This window comes from Ambystoma mexicanum, chromosome 9, assembly GCF_040938575.1.
Source record: "Ambystoma mexicanum isolate Mex_15411 chromosome 9, UKY_AmexF1_1, whole genome shotgun sequence".
NCBI classification, from domain to species: domain Eukaryota; kingdom Metazoa; phylum Chordata; class Amphibia; order Caudata; family Ambystomatidae; genus Ambystoma; species Ambystoma mexicanum.
The window spans coordinates 827,265,166-827,277,632 of NC_090931.1; the positions used below are offsets into that span (position 1 = coordinate 827,265,166).

The 12,467-nt window shown below is 42.4% G+C and overlaps 1 protein-coding gene across 2 annotated transcripts in view; it reads left to right on the forward strand.

The window, feature by feature from the left end:
• Positions 1 to 719: 719 nt before the first annotated feature.
• SLX9 (SLX9 ribosome biogenesis factor) overlaps positions 720 to 12,467 on the forward strand; it is a 700,441-nt gene continuing 688,693 nt past the window's right edge. Inside the window, exon 1 of one of the 2 annotated variants that reach the window (XM_069615852.1) lies at positions 720 to 1,028. In XM_069615852.1, the coding sequence (XP_069471953.1) occupies positions 864 to 1,028 (165 nt within the window). In that variant the 5' untranslated portion in view covers positions 720 to 863. The remainder of the gene's footprint in view (positions 1,029 to 12,467) is intronic. The other variant, XM_069615853.1, reaches the window with a different exon arrangement.

The window sequence follows — 12,467 nt, forward strand, 5'->3', positions numbered from 1 at the left end:
AGAAATTTGAAATTACGTAATTTTCAAACGGGAAAGGGAAATTATAAGATAATACACTGTTTGCCACACCTCGTATTACAGTATTATCATTAGAATGCCTTTAATTATTATGTAAGAATAATGGATTTGCTTCTGAAGAACTGAGGGGTTGCATGTCCTGACCCCTTTTGACTTGATGTTCCGTTTCACATTTTAATATATTTATTTTGCTCAAAATGTCTACACACACATGAATCATATTCAAATACATCGTTTTTACCCTTTCATTGCACGTATGTAAGATTGGCTGTTAGGACACTCCTTTAATTAAACAGGCGACGACTCTTTCAAGCTTCAGCTGCTATTTGGGATTTGAGGCGGAGAGACTCTTTTTGGGTCTCGCCCCCAAATATTGTATCACGACCCATTAGACCCCCCTCGATTTCTTATCCCACTTAAAGTGCACACACTACTAACAGGACAACATCCTGTAACGTATTAAATATACATGTTTCTAATAACTTTTAAACTTCAAAAATAAAGGTTGAAATGACGCCATATGGAATGACAGGAACTGAAAGCAATACAAATTCTTCCCAGTAAAATCCAGATAATAAACGTATATGCTACCATGTCTGGGCACGTTGTAGAAACGAAATACAACGGAAACCATCTCAAGATGGCGCTCAGCTTACATTTTGGTATGATATAACTGGACAAGAACGGTGTTTTCCGGCCTCTCTTTTGAATGGTGTTTCGGCAGAATACTACCCGTGTTGCTGTGGTTCCGGTAGTGAACGGATGTTGTTGTTCCGCTCTTTGCACGTGTGTCTCGGTGTTTGTGTCTCGGGTGACGTGTCGCTGCCGGGTGTCGGTGCTGCAAGATGGGAAAGATCAAGCATGTCCGCCAGAAGCTACATGCAGCAGCCGTGCGGTTCGCCGGAGAGAAACCGGCAGAAGAGCTTCCCAGCACAAAAGATGAAGAGGACCTCTCCGCCGCCGCCATGTTGCGGGGCTCTGCCGGGTGGACGGCGCCCCCCGGAGGCAAGGTGAGACGGGGCGGGCTTTATTGTAAGAGAACAATGAAAGGACTGTAGACATAGAAGAAATACTATTGCACAACGGATTCAGTAGATCTATTGTGCCTCCACAATTGAAATTAATGTATTAGCAGGTCTATTGCATAATAGTACCTGGCTAATCACAAGTGATAGAAAAAATGAGCAATGAAGTAGCAAATCTTCAGATTTAGAAGAAGGCTTTAGTGATCAAAAGCATCAAGCGTAGCAATAAGAAGAGTCAGGCCATGAGATAGACAGTTAAGAGGAGAGCATGAGACTTTGAAATAGGCATTGACTGCAGGAAGTATAGACCTCAGGCACTTAGGGCAAAAGCACCAGGGCAAGACCATCAAGTTTGGACAAAGGACAAGAAGCTAGAGCTTAGTCGTAGAAGGTATATAACAGTTAACTGCATCAAGCTCAGATTTCCAATGTCCTGTTATAGAGCTTAAACATTGCGTTGTTCACCACCATAGTGTTCTTACGGCTCTAGTACTTTGTCTGAGAAAATGTCATATCATACCTCTCAACTCATACACTTTTGGCAGGTGTCACCCGCCATGGAAAACGTTCACTCGCCCGCCAAGCCCCTAAAGCCCTCATAGACTGCAATGTGCCTGCCCAAAAAAAACCTTCTGTTTTCACCTGCCATTGGGACAGAAAAGGTTGAGAGGTATGGTCATATTTTGCCCCACCTTACTGTAACCAGATCGTAGTGTGTGGCGGCAGAAAAAGGAAAAATGGGCAAAATGTAGGTCGGAGAGGAGCAGGATTAGGTTAAGGATACACAGAGCTAGCAGATTGGGAATATATGATGGGATTGTGGTAGACGGAATATGATTGTGTAAGTAGATGTACGTGTGTAATGGTCAGCAGTTGATCAGGCGGAATGCTGATCTAGAAAGAGGGGAAAATAAGAAAACTCATGGTAACAAGCATTTTTCGGTGATGGCAGTTTGTCATACTGTGGAAGAAGTATTTGAATTGGAGGAAGATTGGTTGGATATCCCTGAAATGTGCTCGGATAGCCCTTTAAGTGGGTGTAGTAGTTACCCAGCCATCCTTGGTATCATTCAAGATAAGCTTTATTGGTGGACCCACCAGCGAGGCGCCCCTTCCTTTTACAGGTGACAAGTTGCCTCTTTTCAAGGCATAATATTCTATTGTTTTGGTTGTGTTCTGGAACCAGCTACATCAGCAGATGGTGGTTACTTCAAGAACGTAACCAGAGAATGTTATACTAAACCTACCTCCGTAGGGAAAATACAAAGCAAAATAAAAGACAGTGAGGAAGGAGAGGTGAAGCAGAAAGTGAAAAAGAGGGTTAGCAGGGAGTGGGGAAGGAGTTTCTTAATCATAGACAAAGTCCTTTCTAATGTTCTGGATTAGAGTTCTTTTACTCCTTCTGGAGCTAAAAAGGAGTCGCCCCTGGTATTCTTTATTCTTCACAATTGTTTTCTGTGGTCTGATTCCTCTAGCCTTTCTGGAGTTGGAATTGAGATGCTGGTGTTCTTGTGTTTTATCTCGATCCTTGTTGACTTTCTTGACCTCTTTCAAAGACCACTTCCTACAGTTCCTGTTCTTGCTAGATCTTGGAACTAGTTGGCAGGCCCAAGCTTAGATAGTCCTTTTTTAATGTACAATGATGATCCTTCACTCTGACCCACAATCTTGATTGGCCTTGCAGCATTCCTGTATTCCTAATACTGCTTACATTTTAATTGCTTGCGTCTTACTCTTTCTAATACAGCTTTCATGTTAATCTTTTTTGTTTCATTCGTGTTTACATATGGTGGATTCAAACGGTTACATGCAGCCATGCCTCATGATAACAAATGGCTCAACATCAGTATTTTACCTGCCTCCACGGTAAGGAGCTGGCTACTGCTAGCTGCACACTGCCCACATTCAAGGTTTCTTTTAGTACCTGTCTCCATGGTAAGGGGCTTGCTACTGCTAGCTGCACTTTGCCCTTTATGAAGCAATTCATCCTCCTCTACTGATCGATTCGTGGTTGGATGGATCGATTCGTGGTTGGATGGTATGAGACCGTACATAGGTGCTTAATGCCATGGTCTTTTAGAAATGCTTGCATGTTTTCAGATACAAATTGTTGTCCGTTATTTGTAGTTATTTCTTCAGGAATGCCTTCTCGCATGCCATGGAAGACAATGGAATACCACTAGAGCAGTTTTCATGACATGTCCCAACACAAGGGTCAAGCCAAGTCAGGCAATTGACCAGAATCGCACAAACCTGACAGTCCTTTCCCTTCCCCCATAGGGATAAAAGGTGGAGCACAAGAGCACACTACGAGCAAGGCACGATGAGACAGCTATCCCATGGCGGCAATTCAAGAGGAGGAGAAAGGTGTCGCGAAACGAAGGAGCGACAAGGAGAGAAGCGACTTTGCCCTTTCCGACCCAGACCCGCCAAGGCTCCCAGCAAACAATCCTAAGACTGCGAAACAATAGACAGCGTGTGTTGCAGCAGATGTTAATGGTACACGGAGTATGCCTACACTGATAATCAGGACAGGGAGAGACACTTGGTACCGCCTTTGACTCCAGAGATGAGCAAACAGATGAGACTGGAAGACACCCATCCCTTAGAGATACGCGCAGCATTTCCAACATAAGTTCAACAACCTCCTCTGGAAATATTTTATGAAGTTCCGCTGGCAGTCCATCTGGACCCGGACATTTCCCAGAGTTCAATGCACAAGCTGCCGTCCTGAGATCTCCCACACTCAACTCTCTTTCCATGCACTCCAAAGATTCTGAACTTATTTTCTTCAAATGACAGTCCTCAATGAATTGACATATCTCACTCGCAGATAAATTGACTTCTGACGAATATAGGTTTTTGTAATATGACTGAAACGTTGCATTAATTTCCATAGGATAAAAAGTCACCATCCCATCGTGCTTCTCTATTGCATTAACAGTTCTTTCGTTATCCATGACTCTCAAGTGATGAGCAAGAAGCCGATCACATTTTTCACCCTTTTCATAGCAGTTGCTCTTGGTTCTAAAAAGTAGCCACTCGGCCTTCGTAGAATACAAATCCTCCAATTTTTATTTTTTCAGTCTCAAAACTCTCAAGGTATCGCCTGAAAAGCTTTGCATAAGACCCTGAATTTCCTCATTGAGCTTTTTCACTTCCACATCCCTCAATTTCTTTTTCTTGCTTGACAATCCAATCAGCATACCTCTCATGTATGACTTGAAGGCTTCCCATACAAACTCCACCCTGACTTCTCCAGTCCAATTTTCAGCTACAAAGAATCCTGCCTCTTGAACTATTTTATCCACATTTAATCGTCCTCCAGAAGTGTGACATTCATCCGCCATGTGTTAGACTTTGGAACAGGAAAGGCCAATTGCAAGTCTATGGAGATCTGAACATGATCCAAAATCAATAATGCTTTAATGTCTCCCCTTTGGAATGATTGCGTGCAGAGACCAGAAGTCAGAAGGAGGTCAATCCTTGAATATACATTGTCTGGCAGAGAAGAAAGTATATTGTCTTGTTGAAGGGTTCTGCAATCTGCATACATCTGAGAGGTTCCATTCAGCCATTAGTCTTTTTAATGCTGTCCTTTTCAGATTATTTGCACTATCCATTGCCCCCATACTTTTATCAAGTTCAGGCTGCAGAACAACATTAAAGTCCCCTCCCACAATGACATTACTTACATGTATATTCTGTAAAAACTGTGCTAGAGAGACGAAAAAAACTACCATCTCCCCCATTCGCAGCATATATGTTGCAGAATAAATACGGGACATCTTGAATATTTGCAGTGACACAGACATTCCTCCCTTCTGCACCCTTCTCACATTTCATCTCAGTAATCGACAGGTTCCTTTTAAACAGAATACACACGCCTCTAGAACTAGTAGTGAAAGATGAGCAGTAAGCATCACTGACCCACACCCTTTTCCATTTATCTATATCTGCATCTAGAAGATGAGTCTCCTGAAGCAGTGCAACATCTGCTCCCATTTCCTCCAGTTTGATCAAAATCACTTTCCTCTTGGTAGCACAATTAGCTCCATTCACATTCCAAGATACCACCCTCAAATTCCTCTGTTTTTCTGAATGATGGGAAACCACCAGTTAAAACGGGCAGTAATCGGCCAATCAGCTCGCTGAACATTGACAAAAAGATTTTAGCTAAAGCATTGGCCTTGAGGATTGAGACTTCTCTGATGGATATTATAGATCAAGGTCAGTCAGGTTTTGTGAAAGGAAGACATGCATCAGATAATATGAGAAGACTTTTGCTGACTCTATTTGAAAGCGGGGAGCATCAGAATGATGTGGTGACATTATCATTGGATGCGGAAAAGGCATTCGATCGTATTGAGTGGAAATATCTTTTGAGTGCCTTGGAGGGATTTGGATTTGGGGAAAACATGATCTAATGGATAAGACTGCTGTACTCACGCCCTACTGCATGTGTTCGGACTAATGGCATGAGCTGTGACATTTTTAAACTTGAAAGAGGCATGAGACAGGGTTGTCCATTGTCACCCATCCTGTTTGTAATTGCTATGGAATTACTGGCTGTGAGGATAAGAGAAGAGGTGATAATTGAAGGTATTCATTATGGTGCAGCCAGCCAAAAGGTTTTGCTGTATGCTACTGGTAGTTCAGAATGTGGAGAACTCCATTCCTGTGCTGATTGAGTTGATTGTTGTATTGCACAGAATATCTGGATACAGGATCAATTGGACCAAATCGGAAGCATTACCAGCATCAAATTCATGCACTATTTTGAAAATTAGGAACTTTGGCTTCAAATGGTGTCCGAGTAAGATGAGATACCTTGGGATTTGGTTGACCAGTGATGTTTCAAAAATTATGGATGTCAACCTTACTAATGTGGTTCAATCCTTGGAGCTTGATTTGAAGAGATGGACTGAGCTTAAATTGAATCTATGGGGAGAGTACATGCCATCAAAATGACATCAACACCGCGTGTCAATTATGTGCTTAGTATGCTCCCCTTGAACATTAAAAAGAGCCTCTTGAAGAAAATTGAGAGTTTAATCCAGTCTTTTCTCTGGGAGAATAAACAACCGCGCCTTAAATTGTGGAAATTGCAGTTGCCCCAGGACTGTGGAGGTTTAGGGGTTCCAGATTTTGAAAATTACCATTTGGTTTTTGGAGCCAGACATCTGGTTCCATTTGTTGAAAATTCAAATGATGTCTGGACGCTCGCGCAGCAAAGCCGTTCATCTCTATTGCCGCCTAGGGCTATGCTGTCCACGGTGGATGGATCTGGTATCAGTCATTGCCGCCAACAACATTTCTAAGAACTTGTTGGAAAGAGCTGTGGAAGAAGAGTAAACGCAAAGTCTGTGATAATGATTTTATCCCAGTCTGGTTGAATCCAGGAATACTGTTGAATGGGAGGCTGCTACTTTGGTTGAACTGGTTCCTGAGTGGTGTAATGTGGCTGAGCGATTTGATTGAAGCTGGCAAATGGATCAGTTATGAAAGACTTGCACGAGTTAAAGATCTCAGAGACTGCACAATGGGAGAATACAGGAAATTGAGGAAAAAACTGCGGAATGAAGGTGCAGTTGATGGCAATGGATGGCAGATTTGGTTGTCTGAATATAAGGCAGGAGGTGGTATGGCGTCTAAGGTGTACACAAATCTGAGCCAACGTCGTGCAACGGCAGAAGGATTGTTGTCAAAGTGGTCTGAAATAATTGGCTCAGATATGTCTGAGGACAGATGGAGGTATATTTGTAAAAATGTGACTGAGAGCAAAGCCGACAAATCAAAATTCTTAACAGAGTGTTTTGGACTCCCCAAAGACTTCATGCGAGAGGATTGGTTGATTCAGAGGCTTGTTGGAGGTGTAAACATGCAGTTGGCTCTTTTGAGAACATGATCTGGGATTGTTACAAACTGAGGACATTTTGGAGGAAAGTCAATGAGAGGATTAATGAGGTTCTATTGTTGCAGGAAGATTTTGACTACAATAGTGTCATCTTGGGTGAGGATAAGGTGGAAGAACTCACTTACCCACAGAAATGCTGGTTTTTCAGGGCTGCAAGCTCGGCAAAGAAAATCGTTTTGAGGAAATGGAAATGTGATGAGAGGCCAACCTTTTCAGAGTGGGTGGAGGACTTAAGGCAGGTTTCCAGCATTAAGAAGATTGTTCTTTGCAGAAACAAAAAAATGAATTTGTTTGATCAAATGTGGGGTAGATTTTTGGATGAGTTATAATACTGTTTTTAGATTGATTTATATTGTTTTCCTTTAAGGTAGGGGGTGGTGGTACTTGTGGAGATTATTTGTGATGAATTCTATAGTTGTAACGTTGATAAATCTGATGTTCTGCTTGGTTATATGTAAACTTCAATAAACTTAATAATAAAAATGTTAAAAAAAGAAAGATGAGAAAAGCCAAGCGGTTCATCACAGCTGGTGAGTGAGGGGAGAACCGATAAGAAACCAAACTGTGTTGAACAAAAGTAGCAAATGGCACCCTAAGGGAAGTTCAAAGAACTGTTCATTTTTTACGGGAAAACCAGCTGCAGAGTGGTCCGGCACCCGCAAGGAAAAGGTCAAAGTGCTCATACAGGGGTCTAGCAAAATCCTCTCTACAGTCGAAAGTCTTTGACCGACAAACCATTGGAAAACTAAGAGAACTGAATCCTGCATAGTGAGAAAGTAAAGGAGCTGCGAAACTGGCAAACATGAACCCGAGGCAGGGATGCCTGCAAAACGGGGCGGGGCATGATGCCCTAAAGAACATTGTAATGAGAAGAGTGAACCCGATGGAGAGATGTCCACAGTGAGTTGTTTCGAGGAGGATCCAGGGATGAAAAGCCATCTCCCACCAACATGTGAATGTAAAAGATAAAATTGTTTGAATATAAGCCTAGTGAACCCAATGGAGGGAGGCTGATAATTCGAGAGGGGTCTGAGCCCGGAAGAGCGGGGGCTCAGGGGTGAAGAACCATCACCCCAAGTGCAATCAGAAAGTAATTTTGTTTATTATTTTGGACACACCAGGTCCTCGGAGACCAGAGACTTTTTGTAGAAAAGAGACTTAACCACTGAAGATCCTGATACTTGACAACGAAACAGTATTCTCGTGCTGGGAAAGCTGGAGCGTGTGCTGTGCTCCGAGTCCTGCCTTTTCCTGTGCTCAAAACCTGGTGATTACCACATCCTGACTTATCATTTGGGAAAACTCTTCTTTCTTGTGAACCCTATCCCATGCTCTTTTTGTATTTAGTTGTAAGGATTGCCAATAGTTTTATTTTATTTTTTAATATAGGCCCTTTTATTTGACAGGATGCCACTAGGACTGCCTTTATTATTTGATGGTCGCAGCTTGCTGACATCTTAGATTTGGGTTTAGATTAGGCGTTTTCCCAACCTACCTACACAGTGTAATAAACACCCTTTAACTGTGATCACTTGTGCCTGTCTTTACTGTTGCCACCATGAGTTCCTTACAAGCCATACACTTGAAATCTGATAACTTCCCTCCTGCACCGGAGAGGCAACAACATACATCTCTTTGGGGATTCCTCCTCCAAACAGGAGTGCAATGAACTGCATCTTTCATTTTTTACATTTCACATTTCCCTTTTGAATGAAACCCCTCAAGTACTGACTATCATTATGGAAACACAATGCCATGATTCACTGAAGCAACGTAATCGCGCCATCACAGCGCCAGGCAACGACGCCTCCAGACTCAATTAGACATTACTAGGGCAATTAAAGCAACGGCCCTACATGTAGGAAGGCCTTCACCCGTGATGGCAACCGAATGCAGAAGCGGCACGTATTAAAAAATACTGAACACATGAAATGAAAGTACGTTAGCCCGCACTGTCTCCTCCTATACAGAGGGACCACACTTAATCCAATTATAACACTTTGTCTCATGGTTTCCTCCTAGTCCATTGATATAAGTAACAGACGCCATTCCCATGACAACTCTGACGGGACATTCCATTTCTAATTGCCTGCGAGGACTAGGATGCGAGACTGCTCACAATCTGATGAAGCGTTTAACAAGCACAACTAAACGGGCAAGTTCTTTACCCTTAAACACTTTATGCCATCTTGCACCGAACAATCCTACGAGTTCTTGGACCTGAAAAAAGTTTCTTTTGGTCTTTCTTATCGACCATGGACCTAGGATATAAGCCGGGTCCATGAAAGCGTGGACGGTGATTCCAGAGATTAACTATATACCAACTCCTGGGGCCACTCTCCCCTCGCAGTGAAACAAAAGGTAATTTTTGTTTTAGAGGCAGTGAATCGTCTTCTGCCTTAATCTCTTATCTTTCTTTAATTACCCTATGTTCCAATCCAAAGCATGGGATAGGGCTATATGATTTATAATCACTTGGGGCCCTCTTTTCTAACTCCATGGAGCATTGGGCATCTCTCCTCCTCCAGAATAAATACACCGCACACCTTTTTATACCTTCACAATAATTCTTCTGTGACTAGCGTAACCATACCAACCTGTAAGTAACTGGGATACTTTCCCCAAGTTAACTCTGTGTAGCAGTAACCGGGTAGTGCAACTCATTACAGGATACCTTTTTTAAAAAAAAAAATAACTTTTGTTGTGTTTTTTTGTGCGTACCACTTACAGATTGGGGGATGAGGATTCAATACTCCCGGGGATACAGGGTAATTTTTCCTGTCCCTCCCCAACCCTGCTGAGCGCTGCCTGCTTGGAGTTGTTGCCCTAGGGTAAGCTTTTTTGGCAAACGCAGAGTTACAAAATACAGTTCATCTGTATAGTAAGTTAGCAAAGAATGATAAATGCCTTTACATTTCAGGGCCTTGTACTCAGTTCTCACGAAGACGGCCACCAACACCAAGTACCGCCGAAATGTGGAAATCTGGTCATTCAACGTAAAATGACATGGACTAGGTACAACCACACACCTCTGTGATTCCACGGTCATGTTGGCAAACAGACCTAGCATCTTGTTGAATGTTGGCAATTAAATAACTTAACATCTATTGCATGTTTTGACTAACACATTTTTTGTATTCACAAGGATCTACTAACCTTGAGATGAATCGGAGAATCATTTGTGCAAAATGATCTAATCAGTTGACATTAATCAAACACGCATGCTTATGGAATTTATGCCTCACACAATGATGCACTATTAAAGCAATTTAATAAACTTTTTTAGCCTTTCTTCTTCTTCCTGGCTCAAACACTATCACTCACCGGCTCTTAATATTTCAGCTACCCTGCACCTTTTCAGGGTTACCACACATCTTGGGTCAACTCTCCCATGTAACCTATTTTTCTTTTAAATAATGCTCTCAATACCAGTGAGTTGATTTCTTAGATGAATTTCTTGGTCACCATTGTTTGTATGCAAATGGAAACATTTTTTTCTTTGAACGTTTGCTGATAAATAATGCTGTAATTCATTCCTCAGTGTCTACTTGTGCTATGAAGATGTTTAGTGGATGACTCTTTCCAAGGGCACCTTGCCTTTATTCAACATGACTCAAATCAATACATTGGTTTTCCAGTGGAAGAATTCTTTGTTTTGCTAGTATAAAATTACCCCAGCTTCCACTTAGAAAGGGGTTCACCCACATTTTTGGTAAAATGATCCCTACCATCCATCACGAAATCCGTGTGGATGCTGAGGTTGGTCTTTTAGTGCTCATGATGTGGATCAAGGGCTTGTGATCCATTCTAATGAATGGGTAGGCCCCAAATGGGTCTTGAATTGCCTTAGAACCCAGAAAATACTAGGGCTTTTTATATATTTGTAATGTGCTAAAAGCCTTCGGGCATCAGGGCACAACCTGTTTACACAGGAGGACGAACATAAAACACGGGACAATGGGGATTCTAGAATCCTAGAAGAAGAATTTGATTACCTAAACAGCAACATTTTCAGAGTTGTCCTGAAATCTGTGAGGTCAGGTTCAGTTCTCAATGCAATGAGAAATTAATTCTAAAAGTTAGCTGCTTTTACTGGAAAAGATATTCCAAGTCCGTTCACGCTCCTGTAGTCAGGACAAATAATCTGAATTTCGTAAGCTGAGTGCAGTGATCTAGATGGACGATATTGCGGTATTAAGGATTTAAGGTAAGCAGCGGCATGTCCGTAGACGCATCTGTGAACCAGTGTTCCTACCTTAAAATTGATGAGTTCTTGGATCGGAAGCCAGTGTCGTTTTTGAGGGTTGATATATTTTCACGTTTTGAGACTTTCTTGATGATGCGTACTGCATCGTTTTGCAACACCTGGCATTTTTTTATGTTGGAATTGGAAGCACCAATCATTAAAGGAATACTGTGCTCAAAAACTTTACTGTCCTGAGCATTCGGGCATGTGATTTTAAGAAAACTGAGCGATCGCAAAAACATTTGCTATGCACCGTACCATAGTTTTCTGCACTTTTACACATGCAAAATCAGGCAGCGGGGAGTGGCCATCTTGTGCTAATCTTATCCGTTGCTGCACCGCCCTAAATTGAACTGCCCTCGCTGCACTAAATCCTATCCCCCGCCCCTGAAGCTGACATCACTAGACGCGTACGGCCCATTCCACAATGCGAATGCACGTCTTGTGTCAACTTTCTCTGTGCGCCAGCTAATGACGTGTCTCCGTGGAAATGGCAGGACGCCTCTTTCCTCAATAAGTATAAACAGACCGCTTCTCATCGGACATCAGAGTTGCTTTTTCAGTCGTTTCACTGACTTTTTTTTGTGTATATCCTGTGACTTGTTTCTGCTCTGTTCAGCTATCTTCGTTGCTCGTAGCCTGTGCAAACCGATACTAGTACTAGCATTACTATCAATTTTAATTTTGTCATATAATGGCAACAATACAGCCCTACCAGTACGAGCCAGAGTATTCCGAGGCGGAATTAGTTGAAAGAGAAAGATGCAGAAATGATGGGGCATCGGACGACAGTTGGGAGGACGAATCACTGGATCATGAGCCTGAGCCTAGTCGCATGTACGACGTCTCCACCTGGTATACCTGCAATCGGTGCAAGGTCATGCCTACCGAGGAGGAGAACTGCTGCTGCCGAGAAAACTCTGGATTCTTGGCCTACATATCGGAAGACGAGACACGGCCGCTATGTGGTACCCAGCTGCATGACTTCAGGGCAGCCTGCCTCACAAGGTCCGTCTTTAGGATTATGATGGTGCTTATGCACGAACTTCGCGCAATAGTTTGCCCTCGCATTCCAAGTAATGAGTAAGTGTACTCTAGATCTGATGTAACTTAGGAAACCTAACATTTTAGTTAGTGTATATTATCGTAACTTTGATCTATCACCGCCAAATAAATGTAGTCTGGCAACTCAATACATCTCTCGCGATTTGGGGAAATCATACTGGTCATTTTATGTGTCTTTTACGTACAACCATGAAAC